Raw genomic sequence first — 21,130 nt, 5'->3', positions numbered from 1 at the left:
ACAAATCCGCTCTCACAGGTTTCTAGGTAACAGTAGCTATGGGGACTGGCTGTTTTTCAGTCTTTTGGGATGTTGTTGCTAGGCAATGAGATGTGATGGTGAAGAGGTATACAGGCCACTTTTGGTTAAAGTGTGATAACAGTATGTAAGAGGTACAGCAAGAGAGCCTGGTCTGCAGGGACATCGAGAATTTTTCAATATGGATTTTTTCCAGAATGGGCATTAGTGTAGAGTGGTGCTCATTTGAGAGAAGGCCTTGGTAGACACAAGTTGGCATGTGGGCAGAGCAGGCTCTGGTTCCAGCTCTGACTAGCCAGAGTAGGTGGATGACAGGAAACACACAGACATCTCTCAGAGAACAATGTCTGACCAATCAACAAGACTGAAAACCAATTTTGCTCTTTTTCTCTCTTCCTCTCTCTCCAGGTCTGTGGATAGCCAGGCGTTCTACCATGCCTGTCCCCCCACCCCTCAATCCCTGCAGACAAAAACACCTACCCCACTCACACACCCACCCTGAACAAAGGGCAGAGCCTTCCACTTCTCCTTCCCTCTTTCCCCCATTCATCCTCTCTCTCTCACTTCTCCACGACTTATCTTTGCCCTCATCATCCCGCCTTCTCCACTGCGCTTGTCCCAGGGCCACGAAAAGAGCCATTCTCGGCGCAGTCCCTTTCCCGGCGTTCCATCTGCTGACTCTAGTCACATGCTGCCTGCTGCCGTCTCTGATTGGAGCAGGGGAGACGTGGGGCTCGGTCTCAGCCTGTCCCTTCCACTGCGTGTGTCGGAACCTCTCGGAGTCGCTCAGCACGCTCTGTGCAGACAAGGGCCTCCTGTTTGTCCCACCACACGTTGACCGGCGCACCGTAGAGCTGCGACTGGCGGACAACTTCATCACAGAGGTGGGCGAGACCGACTTTGTCAACATGAGCGGATTGGTGGATTTGACTCTGTCGAGGAACACCATCCACCTGATTCGACCGATGGCCTTTGCGGACCTGGAGAGTTTGCGTTCCCTGCACTTGGATGGTGAGCTGGAGCAGTAGTTGCGTTCTAGGCTCATTGACGTCCTGAACTTAACTCAATGTGTATGTTGAATAAACTGGCAAAAGTTGCAACAGAAATAAAATACTGAATAGTTTTATTGGTCTATCTAGGTAATCGCTTGACCATACTGGGACCCAGGGACCTCGCAGGTTTGGATAATCTGCAACATTTAATCATCAACAACAACCAGCTGATCAAAGTCTCTGTCCAGGCGTTTGATGACTTCTTGCTCACGCTGGAGGACCTGGACATGTCCTACAATAACCTCCCGAGGTAAGCACTTCGCCTCTGTCGTGATCAGCAGCACACCTTGCATCGCCCCTTCACTCATCCTAATCTGTTCTGCTTTGTAAAAGGGAACTTACTTTAATACTCCTGAGTCACCTGTGCTTAGGTCTGAATCTCTAGTGTATGCGGCCGGAGCACAGTTCAGCTCCCAAAACTTCAAGGCGCAGTGGAAATGTCTTGCAGGAGTCAGCAGACACAATGAAGAGAAACCTGCTCAAACTGCTGAGGCTGTGAGAAGAGCACTCAGAGTTCAAGAAACTGAGAGTGAATCAGTTTTGATGAAGCCCTTATTTTCTTTGACTTGGTTTCTGTCAAGGTTTGATGAGGGCTCACCTAAGCTCACTCCTTCGATACACTAGAGTATCACCATAGCTCTTCTATTTCGCTCATACTGTCTAGAACTCCTCTCATCTAAATAGAGGACAATGAAGACACTTAATAACTCAGAACAATGAGTAGATTCTCCATCAATGCCCTATTCTTCTCTTCACAGAGTCCCATTGCGTTGATGAATTCGGCAGCTTTTGGCTGTCAGCTCTCATTAAAAGGTTTAATGTGTTTCCTCTACAGGAGCTCTCTGGCCTCTCTCCAACCTCCACCCCGCCATAGGAAGAGAGGTTTAATGAAACATACCATCAAAACTCCTGCCGGCCCCGTGTTATCCTATACTCAGTAGATTTAACAAACGCAAAATCGTTAAATGGGCTCAAATTAGTCTCATGTTATGTATCCAGGCCTTATTTTAAGATTAATTTAATAATGTAATATTTCACTTGACTCTTCCCTCCTCACAAACATTTCTACTGTATATGCAAAGATACACACCTTCTGCTCTTGGCTGATTTAAAAGAGTTTGCTCATTTTCACAACTGAACTTTAAAATCAACTTATAATGTGTGATATATGATCATGTGAAATAGTGCTTTTCTCTGTGCTCACTACAGAGCACTACATTGTTATTCAGATGAAGCATTGACATAATGTAGTTTTAACTATGACACAATATAATGAACTCATCTATCCATCACATCCGTCTCCTAAACAAGAACAGAGGAGTAATCTATGCACAAAATGTATTAACTCCTTGAGTTTGTCACTAATACTAATGCTTCTCTGTGTTAATGCTCTTAGGGTACCATGGGAGTCCATTCAGAACATGGCCAGCCTGCACACTTTGAACTTGGACCACAACCTGATAGACCACATAGCGGAAGGAGTCTTCGGAGAGCTGTACAAGCTTGCGAGACTGGATATGACCTCCAACCGGCTCCGCACCCTGCCCCCTGATCCGTTCTTTGCAAGGTAGCTTTTCTGGAAGAGCTTTTCTGCTCCTCTTAGAAGTGGCTGAGTGTAATAGCTATTCGGCATAAGACATCAGCATAGAGTAGTTTTTAACAGGGGCGCTCTGGCACTGAGACACAGGTCAACAGCACCGGCCCACAGACACTCTGCTCCATTTTGACTCACCCCATTCAATATTTGTTTACCATTTCACTATCCCTGTGTACAGTATTCATGCACCTTGGTGAGCCTCAAAGACGGCAGGTGTGGAGGTAGATATCAAGTCGCAATTATCCTCATTTTAATTCCAACAAATCCCCCAAGCTGGACGGCCATATAGGTCCTGTCCCTACCTTTTGATATAACCCATGGGGAAATCTCCTGGCATAGCGCCTCTCCAGCTGTCATGTTATACCGACAAACATGTGGGGTCTACCAGCAGTAGTGGTGTGCCTAGTGTCTTGCTATAATACAAATCAAGCAGGTAACCTCATGGAACAGCCGTGGTTGGTTTGGCTTAATCGCAAAACTGTATGCAATCATTTTATCTTATGATGACTTTAAATCATTTTCATAGTAAACTGACTTTTAATAGGAAGAATCTCAAAGTGGCTTAACAGCTGGAATCAGACTCCAATGCCAAAATGTAGATCAGTTACATAGACATTAAAGTTTAGAAAAAGCTGTTCATCTAGAAATATAACCAGAGTTGGCCGCCCTTGTCACAACAACAGCTCGTGTTCAGAATGCTGGTGATCATGAAGGATTCCCACCGTCCGGCTGTGGTTTAGTTCAGTGAGAAGGACACAGCCAAAGCTCCAGTCAAGCTATTGATAGGTTTTGTTTTATGTACATGAAAACCACTTAACCACTCAGACTCTAAGGCCGACAGAATTAATGAGCACTTGTAGCCACACAGGCTTCGGCTGCTCAGTAAAAGGTAAAATAGTACCGCTTTCCACTAAGCTGATGTGTTGCATGGTTTCTGACTCGTCTCCTGAATGTAATTCATGTTAAAAGCTTATAGTAGCACTATATGACAAACCGTGAGCAGCTGTAATAAAGAGAGACGTGTTTTTCTGTCGGCCCGCCGTCAGGAACAAGTTAAAATTTAGGGTCAAATTATCATAAAAGTATACTTTCATAAACTTAGTTTTGCAAACGCCACAAAAAAATTCAAATTTAAAGTCAAACATGATTGCTTCCATGAGCAGCTTTTTGAGAAGGCTGTTCTTTACTCGAGATTACTTGTGCTTTCCATCTTATTTTTTTTTGTTCCTCACTGCAGAGAGCTTTATGGAAATGCTGCCATTTAAATTTACCCACCTGTGCTTCTCTCACTGTCTCCCTATCAGTTGATGCTCTCCAAGAAAATGGCTTACTTCACTACAGGCAATATGTCAAAGAATAAATCCCATATATACTGTTTATAACCACACACACATATATATATATAACTGTGTTATGCTATTGTTTCCAACCTATTTTTCTACTGTCACGACAATGTGCCTTAGCGCAGAACACTACAGGTGTTTGAGTGGTTAATTTATTCCGGTTGTAATTTGCATCTTGAATCTCTTATAACATATCAATATAAAAAATAATTTCCTTCACAGTTTAACCAAAAAAGGGAGGAAATTGAGCCAACTTCACAAAACAGTTAAAAACATGACAAAAAACCCAAATCCTGACGAGGGCATATTTTTTTTTTAAAAGAGGAAGTTGAAAATTGATAGGATCTACAAGATTGTGCGAGTGATCTGATCCCTTATCTCTCGTCCTCTTCAGGTCTCAGACCGGTGCAATAAGTCCCACCCCCTACAACGCTGTCATGAGTCTGAACTTCGGGGGCAACCCGCTGCACTGCAACTGCGAGCTGCTGTGGTTGCGGCGGCTGATCCGAGGGGACGACATGGAGACGTGTGCCACACCTCCTCACTTGGCTGGAAGGTAAACGCTATCAATCTATCAATGGATTGTCGCTGTCTGATCCACTAAGTCTTAGAATCAACTGTTGATCCTAATCCGCTTAGTAAGTTTATCCTTCTTCAATGTGAGGAGGAGCAAAGGTATCATTTGAAAGCCTAAACGAAGTGTCGAGTCAAACTGAAAAGCATCCGTCCATGTTGCCTCACTTTATACTCGTCAGACTTTTTCCTCGAGCTCTGCTTTAGCACAGATCCAATTTTCCGATTCCATTTTATGTCACCGTACTTGGATCATGACGTTTGTAAGAATAAAAGTGGAGGTTGAACTACAGACAGATAGGCTGTAAGGACTGAAGTTTCAAACTGGGCTGTGATACACAGTATCTGGAGCAATTATTCTGACACTTCAGACTATCACAGTTTCTCTCTCCCAGAATGTGTCTGGTGTAACCCTCTAGTAAAACGTATGCAGTGGAAAGAAAAGGAAAATTAGCTTCTGCTATGCTCATCTGTCATCGCTGTCACCGTTAAATACTTTTTGCTTAGTGTTGTTTTTCCACAGAGTAGTAAGGGGAAATTGTTCAGACTGGGGTGCGTCACTGAACTTAAACATTACATTGATATATTGATGGCAAATTGTACATAAATACATTTTATCTCCCACATTAATGTGACAAAACCAGATTAGAGATAAAAACAAGTAAAAGGGGGAATCTACTCTCCCTTTCTTTCTCATTGGCTTCATCTCTCTCCCTCCCTTCATCCCTCAGGTACTTCTGGTCAATTCCTGAAGAGGAGTTCACTTGCGAACCGCCTCTCATCACCCGTCACACCCACAAGCTGTGGGTCTTGGAGGGCCAGCGAGCCACACTCAAGTGCCGTTCCATTGGCGACCCTGAGCCAGTCGTCCACTGGGTTTCCCCAGATGACCGCATTATTGCCAACTCATCCCGGACCAGCTCCTTCAGTAACGGGACCTTGGATATGTTAGTAACGGTTGCCCGGGATGACGGAGCGTACACGTGTATCGCAATAAATGCAGCAGGTGAAGCCACTGCAACTGTGGAACTGAAAATAATCCCCTTGCCTCACACAGGGAATAACAACGTCAACACCAAGACCAACAGGAACGTGACAAATGGGATTTTACGTACTGATCCAGGATCCTCGGATATCAGTACAGGGAAAAATGGAGGGATTAACAATGGACGTGGAGGAGAGGTGGATCAAGGAAGAAGAGGTGGAGGGGAGGATGGAGAAGGTGACAGCGGCAGGGCCGTTGAAGGAGAGAGAGCTGATGGAAGGAGCTTGGAAGAGGACGACAGCGAGGAGGAGGAACTGAGGATGGTTGGAGTAATAGGAGTTACGTCCACCTCGGCTCAGGTTCGATGGGATTTGGGGAGTTTGTCTGCAGCTTACGTGGTCTGGATGTATCAGATACAGTACAACTGCACCGCCGACGATACCCTCGTCTACAGGTCAGTGCAACTCTCTGTAAAACACTCACTGTGAAAAAATGTCTGCCATTCTACATCTGAAAACATATTTATACAATCGCTGAGGTTGCACACAGACAGGCCGACTGGTTGATGTCTTACAGCTTCTCGTGTATCAGTCAGTCTCTTCATCCCTGTTTTCATGCAGAAAGAGAATGACACTTCAGTCGTGCACATGCTCATCCTTAGGCTCGCTCAAGGGATGGATCAAGGGGAGATAGATGAAGGGGTAGAGGGGGGAAGGGACTCAATAATTTTTCTCCATCACTGTATGACACAAAAAACCCAACAGATGAGGAGTCGGGGCATAAGAAGGAGAGTAGAATGGGAGGACAAGTGGATAAACATTGACGGAATAAAGGGGATTTAGAGTGAGGAGAGATTTGAGATTTGCTACATATAACATCCAAAGGCAGGTTTATAGTGTCTGACTCTAAGTGTATAAATATATCCACAGCTATATTTATTGACTTATCCATGCCACGATTAATGAGCGGTTTGCTGAAGCAACACAGGAACTTGATGGGATGTGTCATTTTTAATTTGGACTAACATTTAAATCTTCAGTGAGCCATGTCATTTTCTATTTAAAGTGAGATCTCCTGGGCGTCCGTGTTTACCCAGCATGCTCCTAGAGCCAGTGAAAATAATCAAACATTTATAAAGAGCAAATTTGAGGCTGAGGGCTGCAACATTTGTCTTGTCCCTACAAATTATTTAAGGAGACCTCTGCCACGCCCCGCCTCGTACGTTTATGCTATAGTTGTGGAAGAAAACGAGGTGAGCATCTAGCAGGCGTTCCTGAGAAAGTCTTTGTAAGAGCTGCCAATCTTTGCTCATAAGTTCCTTTTCCCTCACTGTGAGCCAATGTTTTGGGCAAAAGAAGAGAAGAAGTGTAGAGCCAAAAGATAGGAAGAAATAAAAACTAAAAGTTGACATGAAAAGCGACAAATCACATTTTTTGTGCTCACGCTGTGAATCTGTGATACCCTTAAATTAACAATTTCAGTATCACCAGAAAACGTTGGCTGGGATGTTTGGTCTGACTTGAAAAGAATGGAAATGGAGGGAATGAGTCAAACACGAAGAAATCAGATGAATCGACTCAGGACAGGAGTCTTGTCTTGTACAATATGAGGTCGTGTCTCAGATTTTTCGGCTTACTAATGCTAACGCTCCAGCAATACCACTGCACTGCACATAAATTATGCCTGCATGCATTCAGAATTTACTGCCTCTGTGTTTACAACCAGAGGCTGATGAAACGTGTGTGGGGTTGTTGCAAAACACAACAGGGAGAGTGAGATGGGATAAGACGAGGAGAGGTCTGCATTATCTGTGGGTCTGTTTTCTGCACTGAGGTGGGCTTGAATGTGTGATTTTGGTTATGGTATTATTAAGATGGTGGAAAGCTGCAAGTGATAATGGGAAAGGGAGCTAAGTATGTGACAGGTAGAGAACAGTGAAGACAGAGAGAAGGAAAGATTGAAAAAGTGAAGAGTTCTGGCTATAATCAGAAGGATTCAGGGAAAGAACAGAAAACGGCAGCCAAGGGTGAAAAGACAAAAATGATGGATGGGGAGCAGAAACTAATAGTTTGAGTGATGGATGACAAACGGGTGAATTTGACGATGGGAACGAGGGCCTAACAGATTTTCAGTAGGTGTGGAAGAGGGATGGAGGAAGCAGGGGAAAGATGGGAGATGGGTTCTTCTACCCAAATCGCCATGGGAGAGATTAAGATGAAAGCAGGATGAATGAACGGAGAGAGACAGACAGTGAGGAGGAGAAGGAGGGTTGGCCAAAATAGTTCTCAAGGGAAAAAGCAAGGAAACAAGGGGTGCAGAGAGAGAGAGAGAGACAGAGAGAGAGAGAGAGAGAGAGAGAGAGAGAGATGGAGGAGGTATTTAAATGCATCACAGCAATATAGAGGGGGAAAATGTGTGTACACAACAGAAATACACCTAGGTATCAAAGAAAAAGGGAGAGCGTGGTAGCTGCAAGGACTAATGTGATGAAAGAAAAAAAGGTAATAGGTGATAAAGTCTAAGCATTTTGGGAAAACAAGCAATTGGAAGTCCTTTGATACAATAAACAAAAAGGAAGTCCCAAGGGAGGGGGAGGAAGAGGAAAACGGACACGAGGAAGCACGGTGAACGCAACAAGTGCAGGCAGCCCACCCAGAGAGATGGTGGATGATAGGATGGAGGTGAGGAGGTGGCCCATTGAAACGCCACATCAAACCTGATGAGTGCAGATTCTGTACAGTCCCTTGACAAGTCTGTGGCAATTACACACAGAGAACTAATTAAATGATCGAATTGAATGAGTGCGATCTGAGCTCCCTCGCTGTTGCATTGCCTCCTCTCCGGAAACTATTCTAATGATAGGGAAACCGCATGGCTTCTTAACGCTATCAAGTAAACACTGGTTTGGCTTATAGCATATGATGCATCTTTAATTTCAGAGAGGGAAACTAAACAAGGATGCTTGAACTAATCATTCAAAGTTGCAAAAGAACCTGAAAACCAGAGAATGACGCAGGCAGTATTCGTCGCAAGGTTATGCATTAAACTGAACAGCTGTTTCTCGTGTAACTTGAAATCCCTGCTGCCCACATGGCTAAATCTTGCGCTCAACAACAAATAGGGCAAGCTGGTAAAATGCCCTTCTCTGGGGGTACAAACTTCCAGATAAAGAAAAGGCCGCATCAGCAGAGGTGGAGGCTTGGCTTTGCAGCCCGAATGCTGCCAGAGACAAAGAGAAGGAGAAAAAAAAGGGGGGAGAGGGGTGGAAACTGATCTGAAGCTTGACTTAACCAAACAAATCTCACCGCCGTCGAAACAGAAGGGTGGGGATAGCTGTCTCAAAGGAGAGATAGAGATGCTGTGGTTATCCTGAACGTGAGTTACAAACTCTCTCACTGGAAGCCGAAATACAAAAAGAGAAAAAGGCTCAGAGAGGAGAACGAGAAGTGTGAGGGGTCTGAGGAAGGAAGGCGGGGAAATCTGTCCCAGAGGACAGATAAAGGGGAAATGGCAGGGGATAGCATTTGAAAAGGAGGCATAGCCACTATGCAGGCAGGGTTTTTTCCAGAACAGATTTCTATCATGTTGCCAAACGCACCAGCCAAAAATCAAACCACCCAGAAAGTCTGAGAGGGGAAAGCATCGGCCATAGGGAGTCTTGCTTATGAATTCCAAAGGAGAGAATGCAGGAGTCTGATTTTATTCTCTCTCTCAGGAATTTGTATGAATATCGTTGGGTTTGTTGCAGCTGCTTTAAGTGTATTTGGCAGGTGGAGAAAAGATACCTGCCCTAATGAACTGACCTGAGGAGGGTTACAGGGTACAACGGAATGCAAGAGAGTCTCACTGACTAAAAGTCTCACTGACTAAAAGTGAGCAACATAGTTAGACACTGGTGTTTAGTGTTTATACTGGTTTAAGAGCAGCAGAGCAAATTGTGTAGCTGCTGATTTCAATCATGTTTAAGGTCAGTCACATGTGAGATGACCCCGGCTTTCATTTTAGCAAAGCTCGTCTAATTCTGATGGCGTCTGTGACAGCGCCAGGTGGGATGTCATCCATGTGGCATCAACTGCCCCCCCCCCCCCCCCCGCGACCCTTACCGCTCTGACGCCAACTCCACTTCATTCTTCCTCCTAGAGCATTGCCTCAATGTTACAAATCCACTTGTTAAATGGCGTTCAGGCATTCTACAATTTCTCAAATAACCATGTATTTTCCGAGTTGCTGGGTGAATGTGGGAACTGACCAAACTGGCATGTTTGTCCATGCCCACATGCGCGTGTCTGAAGGACAAAGAAAAGGAGAAAGAATGCCCCTCCATATTAATGAGGCACTATTTGTACAGCGACCTCTGCGGTACCATCTGTTAGAAAAACTGCCTCGCCTTTTCAGCAAAAATCCAATTTTGTGCAAGAATTTCTCGTTTACCGCACCATGCAGGCCTGAGCCTCCACAGAAGATCCGTGAACAAAGCCCATCATCTATGTGCATATAGATGGTAGACAAGTTGCATTATCACCTCTCTGGCAGCCTCAAAAACCATCGGACACGAAGTCAATAGCACATAAGATCACACCACAATATGTGTTGCAGAGCTGTTTCAATGGAATTGTGTTACATTGTACGGTGAAGGTGCTATTGAGTCCAAACCCTGTGCGCATAGCAAAAAGCGAAATACATTATTGAGAATGTTTAAGTTATATAAGATGTAGTTTGTTGCTTTCTATTGTGCAGTTTCAAAACAAAACACTTGCAATCTGTTGGGGTAGAAGTTGCTTTATGAATCACCGCCGCTCAAGGTACGCCAGTGGGGGCATTTTGTACATGACAGAGCCAAGTTTCGTATTAGCGTGTGCAGGCGGCAGGAGTGCAAGAGCTTTGACAAATTTCACAATTCCGCTCCAGTCACAACAGGAGCAACCTTCCTGCTGGGTACTCAAAGAGTCCCGTTTGGCAGCGAGTTTAATGGGACCTGGAACAATCGCACAGGGACAAAGAGAGGAGGATGTTGGAAAGAGAATCATGCAGAGTTTGAGAAAAATAATGAGAATTATAATAAAAGTGGAGCCACAGTAAAGGGACGTACAGATGAAAAGGGAAGGGGTGAGAGTTTTACAGTCGAAAGCAGCGTGCTGAGACAAAGACGGATGACAACATGGGTTGTGTGTCACTGAAATGAAAGGATATGTGTAGAGCCTGGGAATGTGTGGTATGGCAATACCACACATTTACTGACACTAATTATGAAGCGTATTCGACAGAGCACTGAACCAATATATAAATAAATCTAAAAACACTGTGGTTCACTGTATGAACTCTTTTCTTTTACTGTAGGAATCAAAAATCCAGAGAGGCTTTCATTTTTCTGTCATGTTTTGTACAATATGATATTGCTGGGGGGAAATGATACCAGCAGCTTCTTTTAGTCTGGCATGAGTCTGGTAACTAATACAAGAAATCAAACAAGAAACAAGATAAGTGCATCTGCTGAGGCCGGGATAGATAAGGATGTAAGGAGAGATATAACAGCAGGGCAGGGAGGAGGAAAGTGGGAGCTAGGAAGAGAATACCAAAGACTTGAGGACTGTGGGGATGGAGAGAAGAAAGGAAAGAAGGGAGGGATGACTCTGAGGGACAAAAGTAGAGTTTTGCCCCCGGGGAGCAGGTAATTAAGTGTTCAACTACTGTGTCAATACATGTGTCAACTCACATCAGCGGCAGGGGAAGGAAGGAAAAGATAAGGGGTCAGCATTCAATACATATGTCAACTTACATTATGCTGTAAGGTCAAAGGAAGGGAGGAAGTGATTACAGGAAGTAGAAAGGACCAAGTCCTACTTCCTTTCATAATGTGTTTAGCGTATAATTAAGGGAAAGTGGGGAGAAATGTTGGCAAGAGACCAATACTCGGGGAGAAGAAAGAGGACATGAGAAGGGATGGAAATGAGAGAGAAAACAACTGAATGAGGCAGAGAAAGAAAACCAGGCCAAACGAGAGAGAGAGAGAGAGAGAGAGAGCTGAATGAGAGGGATAGATTAAGGAAAGCAAAAAGAGAGAAGGAGGGATGAAACAAAGTCCAGAATGGAGGGAGGGAAATAAAGAGACTGACAGAAAGACAGATCAAGGAAAACAGAAGAAGAGATCGGGCCAAATCGAGGGCGACAGCCAACAAGACAGTAAGGAGTCCGACGAATCAGGATCCAGAAATGGAGGGAAGGGTAAGCGAAGAGAGGACATGACATGGGTAAAAGGGAAACAAGGGCAGTGTAGATGTCAGCCAGAGGAAGAGTTAATTGCGTTGTTGTTCCTCCTCGTCTGTCTCCTCACCCGCTCTCACTCTCTGTGCCCAATCTTGTCTGGTGTCAGACCACCAGACTCGGCGGCGTGGATAGAGAGAGAGGGAAAAAAGATGGGATGAAACAATGCAGCAAGAGAACAAGAGGGGAAGAGGGGGGAAGAAAGATGGGGAAAGGGGGACATAATTCTACTACTCCTTTATCCCCTCTGCTATCCCTCGTTCTATTTCCGTTCTCCCCCACTCGCTCCCGGGTACTAATAATTACTCTGTTTCTGTGTCACCAGCTTGAACAAAGCTCTCCCTTGTCTCTTTCACGTTCTCTCTGCATCTGGATCTGTGTGTGTGTGTGTTTGCGTTTGTGTGTGTGAGCGCCATTGCAGGATTTAACCATAATTAGAGGGAGACAGACACACACACATAATCTTTGTATGTTAGTACACATACAACAAAGCCGTGATCTGCGAATCCAGGGATGATGATGACAATAACCCTGAGCGTCTTCGACCAAACCAGTTCAATCAATCAATTTGCTTTGTTTCAGGGCGGCGGATCACTGAGGGTTTAGGTGAATATCATGTCATGTGTCCAGGATGCGTCCGCAAAGCATGATGCTGTGTATTTGCATGTACATGTGACAATAGTCATAAAAATATTGTTAAACCTGCATAATGCAGTGAGTAGTAGGGAATCAGCCTATAAAACATGCATGTGTTTGTGAATGCAACCGGGTCTTCCATGTATATTTCAGTGGATTTGACTATTTCTGTCGCAGCTACCGTGGCTAAAGCAACTAGAGAGGTAATTCATGATCTCATATGGGACGGAGCAATGGTGTGGAGACGGGTGGTGATATAGGGAGAGGGGGGGAGAAATGGGAGCAAGAGAAATATAAAATGAAGAAGAGAAGAGAAGTGACCTTGGATGTTGAGGAGTGGTACACAGTTATAGCTTTGGCTAATAGAGACATAGTACAATGACTGTGAAAAAGAGGAAGGCTGGGAGGTCAGGTATGGAGCCCGGTGAGAATCAGCTATGGATTAGCGACGAGCAGAGGAGACCGAGAGAGAGAGAGAGAAAGAGATAGAAAAACAAAGGAGGAGCAGAAGGAATGAAAATAACTGGAAAATAAATCAGATGATACCAGCTGCCAAGAAACAGGTTGAACGACGAACATAAAAGATGCACCACGGCAGATTTAGGCAACAGAGGAAGAAAGGACCCTTGATTACAAAATGAAAAGGATATTGGGAGATAAGTGGGAGTGACTGATCAGCAAAAAGATGGAAATCTGTTCATAAAAGATGGATGAAAAAGAATAAGGAGGACAGACTTGGGGAGGGAAGAATGGAGGACAGGGTAAATACAGGGAGGGGTATTGAAGGAAAAGATTAGAATAATAACTCAAGGATACACTCAAGGTGTGTGTGTGTGACTCAACGGTAGACCGATTGAACAGATTGATGTCATTCTAGTTTATCACAGCAACAAACAAAGAAGGATTCAGTTGTTTCATATTAATGCAAACACATAGAAACAAATTCATAAATCAACCATGTGAGAAAGAAGAAAGGGAAGAAGCATAGTTTCTTTTCAAGCAGCAAATCCATGAAGCACGTCTTTGCAATATTAATCATGCTGAGACACAGAGTGGCAGGGGGAAAGACATGACATGTGAAACCGGCTTGCATTAACATGACAGTGAATCAGAGTAACAGAAACCCCGGCTAAATATAAGCTATGAGCACAACTCCCCACGGTGATGGTCAAGACTCTCCGCCTTTGCGAGATCTATCAATTAAATGCAGACACATATAAAAGCTCAGGATAAAGCAACGCCGGCGTAATATTTCTTCAGGCCTTTTATAAGCCAATGATACGACCAAGGGTTTTTATTCAGGCTGCGGCAGAGTTAGGAGTGCAGCTTTTTGCATGTTTCATCTGATCAATCTAATTTGAGCATCCATGCACTTGCGACTAGACTTGCTGAGCAATTCTTGATAGCTTCATTTTCGGTTTTCAATCCTGAGATATTTGGCTGAATTGAATCTGGTTCTCAAGATGCCTCGCCCTCTTTGCTGCAGGAATATATAAAAACCTCCATTTTCCTACTTTCTTTCCCAATTTTATGTATTGCTCTGAAGTTTTCAGCCGTGCTGTCAGAGTCCATCATTTCACAGAGACAGTTTTGAAGTTCTACGAGTCAGGCATCAGTTGGAGGAGACGTTTAAAGTAATGAATGCGTGCAAAGAGAGTAATGGATGGCAGCATTTCATGCCTCATTATGGCAAATGGGATTTAGCGGGTACACTCTTCTTGTTAAACCGTCGCATATTTTTTACCGATATGTTTTTATGGTTGTTTGGAATTCACTCTGATCCAACGACACAATTTCCATGTCAGTGTTTACTTTTTGAAAGAGAGAGAGAGGGAGATGACCATTATTCTGGGAAAGGATCCCATGGAGGATGAATACGGGATATATCTGGTGTGTGGATATTACATAAAGAGTAGCTTTCACTAGCAAAATAATGAGCCTTTGCCATGGTGACACACACCTGGGCCCCACAGTTGCACCAGCGCGGAGAATGACTTAATTGGCGAAGTCGCGACAGCGTTAGAAAGCAATCTTTAGTGACCTAACGACCTCAGGATAAGGCTGATTTTAATGAGGCCGCCCCATGTGTCCGTTCGGGTTGTACTGGGACTCTGGGTGTCAGAGAGTACATTGTAATTCCTTATCAAGTCAGAGTGATATTGTGCTGGGAATTAGTTTGGAGGCAGTTCTGGGCCAATCCTCGCTATTCACATCTCCCCAGGCCACTTGCCAAGGCAGTGTTGCCACTCGCTGCATATCTTTTAATCCCAAAAATGATACCTGTACAATAGCTATTCTGGACTTAAATTCCTGTTAAATCAATGAAATCCATTGATCAATATCCCTTCTTTGCAGTGCTATAACTCAAGTCAATAGGTTGGGTCTGTGGCTTGCTTCAACCACTGTTGTGTTTCCTCGCATTATTCAAAACACACAACTTCTTATTCCTCTAACAGTGGTATGTTTGTGAGAGCTGACATTTAGTCTGATTTTAATTCGAAAGCTTCTTCTCTTACAGCTTATTTACCGCAATTCACAGCTGTCCTCCGTCTCTTTATTTTGAATGTATTGGAAGCAGACTAAGGTGACGGACCTTCTGCAGCGGGTCCACCAGTGTCTGAGTCACACTAGATGGCATTTATATAAGTGTGAGAGGAGCTGCAATGGTTGGCAACACACAGTCTAAATAAGCTCTTTGATGTGGCGTGAAGAAGGAGAGCTTTGAGAGCAGAAAAATACAAAAATACAGGAGAGGAGGGAAGAAGAAAAATAAATCGCCGACAAAATATTCATGGCTGCAACAAAAAAGTACACCGCACACAATTGCCCACACAAGAGGGTTGGACAAAAGAGGGCAAAGTCATACCCATCAGCGACAAGACACTTGAGCTGCGCTACTGTCTCCCACACACACACACTTTACCCTCGCAGGTCACATACACCAACCCACTAATGTCAAACACACACAGATTTGTACTCTAGCGTGTCGTAAATACAAACAGACAACCACAAGCGCACTGACGAGCACACGCAACTCATGTGGAACCTGTTCCCCTCCGTTCTCATCACCACGTCTCTTTTTATTGTTGTTTTTCCCTCGCCTCCCTCTGCCTCTCCACGGTTCACCTATCTTCTGTTTGTTACTTCCAACAGCTGCTCGGGCGCTCGAAATGAGGACACATTCAAATCACTCTGCTATTTATTACCCCCACGCAAGTGCCTGCTCATTAGACACACGCAGGCACACATTTGGAGTTGAAAGACGACAGAACACGCCCTCGCTCGAGATGACACTCGTTCCCCTTCTCTAATCAGAATGCTGCCTGGTCTTTACAGTATGGCGAGCCCTAACCGTTGAACCTAAGATGGCCTCTTTTTTCAATGCAAGGTCCCACAAAATGGCTTGAGTTCTGCTTCTCGAAGGGATTGGAGTAGGAGCATGCACACATACACACAGCCCTGCACTCCAAATGAGCAGACAGAGTTCTCTTTTCATGTTCCCTGGGCGCGCTCTCCATCAATAGCCTCATTTTCCCTCTCTCCCCCTGCTGCAGTATCCACTCCTGCGCCATTTCTTGCCATCCTTTCAGCCCCCCTCCTTTCCGCTGCTTCATTTCCATCGTTCAAGCCTCTTAGTTCCACAATAGGCCAAATATTCAGGCTATGACTTGAAGTTACTGCAGATATTTTACATTTCACTTCACAGCGGGTGCGCAACAGGCTTGTTTATTCCACTGACCTCTTCTCTTTTTCTCTCTTTAGAATTCTGCCTTCGACCAGTGATCGGTTCCTGTTGAAGAACCTGGTCTCCGGTGTGGACTACAACCTGTGCGTGCTGGCCATTTTTGATGACACAATCACGTCATTCGCAGCAACAAAAGTACTGGGCTGCACAACGTTCTCCACCAAGGATGTCTACCCAGCATGCCGCTCTCTCCAAGCCCATTTTTTGGGCGGAACACTTACCATCCTGGTAGGCGGTGTTGTTGTGGTCACCTTACTCGTCTTCACTGTGGTGCTCATGGTCCGCCATCGCGTTTGCAATCATGGCGACCACATGATATGTCACAGCGGCAACACGGAGGCAGGAGCCTGCTGTCAAGGTGGAAGCGTAGGGGGTGGGGACAAAGGGGGGAACGGTGGCGGGTGCTACCAATCAAATGGTTCGGGGGACGTGATGATGGTGGTCCTACCCAATGGTGTTTCTTCCAAAAGAGGAGGGGACAAGGACAAGGACAAGGAAAAGGACAAGGAAAAAGAAGCAGCGGATTCTGCTTCTTCTCTGCCTCCAAAACTCCCCCCAAAGCCCAGGCCCAAGCCTAAAGTCAGCCTGGAGCAGTTTCTTTCAGCTGGGGGGGTCGTTTCCACGACGGCAGGGGCAGTAGGGGAAATGGCGTTGGTGGTGAGGCAGAGGAAGCTGGAGAAGGCGCCGCCCTACACACCTGAAAGTGACAGAACTCCCCTCTACTACTCCCCTTCCCCCCCATCCACCCTGCCCCGTCAGTCACGCTCCAGGGGCCACCCACAACCCCGTCTGGAGCGAGAACTGACGACTCGGGCCAGTTTCTCTCTGGCTGCGCCTCTGAGAGACTCGGAGCTGTTGGACTGGAGAATAATGCCCCAGGGCAGGGACCAATGGAACTCCTCACAGGCTTATCAGAGCCCTCTATCCCTCCGGAGTCCTGCACGCGGGACCGTTAGCAAACGCAGACACTCGCTGGACATGGGCTCGTCTGTTGCCTTAGCAACTGACGCGGCGGCGACGGTGGCCAAGCGCTACGGCGCTGTTAGTTACGCCAAGCGACTGAGCGTCATCTGGACGAGGCGGAGCCAGTCGCTTCACGGAATGCTGGTGCACTGCGCCTCAACAGCGAGCACGGCCTCTTCCACGACCAGCGAAGAGGGCGAATCTGGCGGGGGCTTTGGAGCACGCTGCCAGCTCCAGCGAGGATACCTCCACGCGTACAACACCACCAACTCCAACTCTAACACTGGGATCACGACTGGGAAGGCCGGGAGTGTAAAAGAGAGAGGGCAGGAGAGAGGAAAGGACGGAAAGAACGCTGAAGAACTGGAGGAAAGTGTTGTGTAGTGGATCAGAATCAAAAGGTTAAGAGGGATAAAGGGTTCTGCGAGAGGACAGTTTGAACGGGGTTTTTATTTGAGCAGAGTAAGGACGCAGGACAGGGGGAACATGATGGCAGTTGAGGAAGAGAAGGTTGATTTGACTCGAGAGAAGTCAGGAAAAGGGGAGAGGAGACGGGGAAGTGCACATGGAAGTGAGGTTGAGATTTTTAAGAGGTTCTCTATAGCTGACCTGAAGAGTGACGGGAGGAAAAATGTGGGAGAAAGTGTAGCAGGGGATATTTAACATTGAGGTAGAAAATGAACATAGTAACAAACAAACAAAGCTCTAGGTCGAGACAGTGACAGTTGTGAGATGAGCCAATGTGAGAGAGTGAAGAGAGAGACGTAATCAAAGGGAAAACATCGATAGAGCATCAAAATAAAGGTTATATAGCAGAGACAGCGATGGTGTGAGCTCAGTGTGGCTTTTCAGTAAAGTCTTTAAACTAATAGAACCAGACTCCTGTTAACGCTTCAGTTCTCCTGGGACCCAGCACTCACAACACCACGAGGGTTTACTCTGGATCAAGAACTTCTACACGCTCTGAAATTTGGGCAAATTACCTCCCTCTGACAAAAATGCAGCAGTAAAAGAAAACATTGCGATTCCATAGACGTAATATGTTATCTTGGTTTTGGACTTCAACACCGATGGCCAGTTAGAAACTCTTTTTCAAAACACAATGAATGTGACTTTTATGTGTCCTCTGTGGCTGGACAATGATTTTGGCTCGCCATGCCTGTGGATTATGGGAGCATAAATACAGCGCCGGGTGCATTGGACATGATCAATCGATATGGACTGGGGAGAGCGAGGGGAGCAAAGACATTATTAAAAAGAAAGTCATCGGGATTACAATGGAGTCGATATGGATTACAAAACGGAAGAGGCAGAGCTGTGTGATGGAACATGTACACATGTGCATTTCTGACAGACAAGATCAGATTGGACCTAGCACAACTAAGGACCAAACTAATTAATAATGCTAACGAATGCATAGGTGTGCATTCATTGACGGATCAGGGACAGGATGTGTGTATGTGTGCCTGTGTGTGTATTTGTGTGCGCACATGTCTATGAATGTTTGTGAGGGGAAATCCAGTCAATCCATCTTCAAAATTGTTTCAAGCTCTCTGGACATGGCTGTAAAATAATACGTCTGAAAATGTAAGATTCGAGGTGAACAACACGCAAAAGTGATGTAAAAGTGAAAAGGGCATTTTCACCAGAACAAATCACTATTCACAGCAACAAGGCTTGGTCAGAAAGCAGCAACCATTAATGGGAAAGAACGATTTCAGAAAAAAAAATTGTGACTTCAGGTTTTTTTGTGCCACATGGGTTCACGGTAAATCCAAACATTGAATGTTTTCAGAAAGGAACCAGTTCAAAAAACATGATGCCACTGACGATATAAACTCTTCAATGGGAGAACTACACTGGAACGAATGATCCATAAGGACAAACAACAGAGACTCTTCAAATCATCTATAAATGGAAAAAAAAGAAAACTTGAAAAGTACATATATATAGTATACATATATATATATAAAATGATGTTACTTGTCGCACCATGTGTTTCTGTTTTCTGGGGAATGATGTTAGGATCAAGTACAAAATATGTTTTTGTTTTTTTTCTAAACAAGGAATCTCAAGATTAGAACAAAATGTTGATATTACTAGGCATAAAATAAAGATCAAAGATACTGACAAAGCACACAAACACAATGACATAGCACAAAAACGCACAAAGTGGCAAGCACATACACCCCAAAATACAGACACAAACAAACAGTTGCTACAAGACAGAGCCAACTACATTAAGAAAAAGGACTTTTACCATTACTGTTGTTTGCTTTCTGTTTTTCTTTCATTTTGCCAAAGTCAATATTGTTCTCTGGACTTGATCAAAATAATAAAAATTACACGTATGAAACAGACAGACTCATCGACACATGGGAGTAAGTTGTGTGTTGTGTGTGTGCATGTAACTTTACAGATGAACTTTAACTGCATTTTGTACAAAGCACATAATGTAAGTGTACTTAACTCTTCAGTTCATTTGTAGATAGGTAAAAAGGATCAACATTTTACGAGGATTCATTGGAATTTAAGTCAGTTCTACTTTCTGATAGAAAAACATAAATAAAAAAAATATCTGTGTTTTGGCTAAGTGTGAATTTGGAGAGAAATTTAAGGACAATGGAATGTTCTGAGCTCAAGGCAAACCTGCGATTAGCGGATATTTCAGTGAATCTATGTCTCTGAAGTTGTTTAATCGTCAAGCCATGGACTTGAATAAAAAGATAAGTTGACCTTCTTGAGGTAATTAACGAATATGACTGAGAAAGGACCCAACGGTAAAAACTGAATAAAAGAGAAGCAAACTGATGGAAAGACGACAATCACGGGAAATTAAAAAGAAACAAAACAGATCTGATCCTACACACAGAAGAGGAAAGTCAGCTGGAGTGACAACAACAAAAACGTAAAAACCATTAGACTAATAAATTATATTCGGATGATATTATAAACCATAGCTACTTGTTTTACACAGTCTAATGTATGACATTATGGGACCTTTTCACTGCCCTCCTCCACAGCCACGGAATCTATATAATCTGTATGCACAATAAAGGTGTCTAATTTAATTTAATGCAGAAACCAAAACAGTAAACTGAAAGGGGATAAATGCTGCACAGAGCTGCAGAGCAGGGGATACTTCTCAGTTGGATCAGGAGCAGCAGTGACCCTTTCACAATGCATGGCGTGCTCTGATTAAATGCCTAAGGTGGTGTGTATAAATTAAGTCTACTCTGGGAAGAGAAGGAGACGTATTTCTCCTTCCCTGAGTCTCGCCCTGTTGTTTCACTGACTTCTCTCCTCTTGCATGTTGTTTGTTTTCTTTGAGAACATTTGACTGTGCTGCTTAAAGAGAGAGAGAGACACAGAGGGAGAGAGAGAGAGAGATGTGAGAATGCTGACAAACCGAGATATGGCCAAATAGATGATGATGAGCAAGGGAAAAGGGGGAGAGAAGTAACGGAAGGGGGGGGGGGGGGGGGGGTCATTGTGTTCAGCTTTCAGTGTCTGCGTGCCTCTGCATATATCCATGGCTCATTGTGCTAATTTTGTAGTGTGTGTGTGTGTGCTGGTGTTATTTCTGTCATGTAAGGACTTTGCCACAATCTATTAATAGACAGATAAAAGATAATTTAACCACTAAGGGATCACATGAGACTTAGCAAAAGTGTGTGTGTGTGTGTGTGTGTGTTTTAATATGTTCCTTTGCCTTTTGAGCTGTAGACAGCAGACATCGCCTGAGTGATGTACAGTGACATCTCTGAAGAGGTAGAAGAAGAGTGTTTGAGTGTGTGTGTGCGTGTGTGTGTGTGTGTCAGGCATCAGGTTAGAGGACAATTTGATTTCAAACTCATAAGTGGCCTCGCTAAAAGCTGCGGTCACCTTTGAGGAAGACGAAGTGTGAACATAGGTGATGGACGAGAGCGGCGCAGCACAGACTGCCCCCCCTCCCTT

General features: G+C 44.6%; 2 protein-coding genes across 3 annotated transcripts in view; one reads left to right on the top strand and one right to left on the bottom strand.

Moving 5' to 3' along the window:
- The window catches only part of pcxb (pyruvate carboxylase b), a 256,790-nt gene that overhangs the window by 91,420 nt on the left and 144,240 nt on the right, over window positions 1-21,130 (bottom strand). The window lies entirely within an intron of this gene.
- Window positions 453-19,547, top strand: LOC133950239 (leucine-rich repeat and fibronectin type-III domain-containing protein 4). The gene is made up of 6 exons (XM_062384496.1): window positions 453-1,029; window positions 1,158-1,320; window positions 2,467-2,637; window positions 4,405-4,566; window positions 5,315-6,022; window positions 16,228-19,547. The coding sequence occupies exons 1-6, from the start codon at window positions 453-455 to the stop codon at window positions 17,555-17,557; spliced, it is 3,111 nt and encodes a 1,036-aa protein (XP_062240480.1). The 3' UTR covers window positions 17,558-19,547.

The sequence above is a fragment of the Platichthys flesus genome, chromosome 24 (assembly GCF_949316205.1).
Source record: "Platichthys flesus chromosome 24, fPlaFle2.1, whole genome shotgun sequence".
Taxonomy (NCBI): Eukaryota; Metazoa; Chordata; class Actinopteri; order Pleuronectiformes; family Pleuronectidae; genus Platichthys; species Platichthys flesus.
Note: the sequence above shows the minus strand (reverse complement) of the source record. Positions and strands in the feature narration are given on the sequence as shown.

Bases quoted from the DNA above. Each gene is read 5' to 3' on its own strand.
- LOC133950239 (XM_062384496.1), top strand. From the start codon at position 453: ATGCCTGTCCCCCCACCCCTCAATCCCTGCAGACAAAAACACCTACCC. The intron at 2,638-4,404 runs GTAGCTTTTCTG...CGTCCTCTTCAG, and splicing joins CCTGATCCGTTCTTTGCAAG to GTCTCAGACCGGTGCAATAA. The intron at 4,567-5,314 runs GTAAACGCTATC...TTCATCCCTCAG, and splicing joins CCTCCTCACTTGGCTGGAAG to GTACTTCTGGTCAATTCCTG.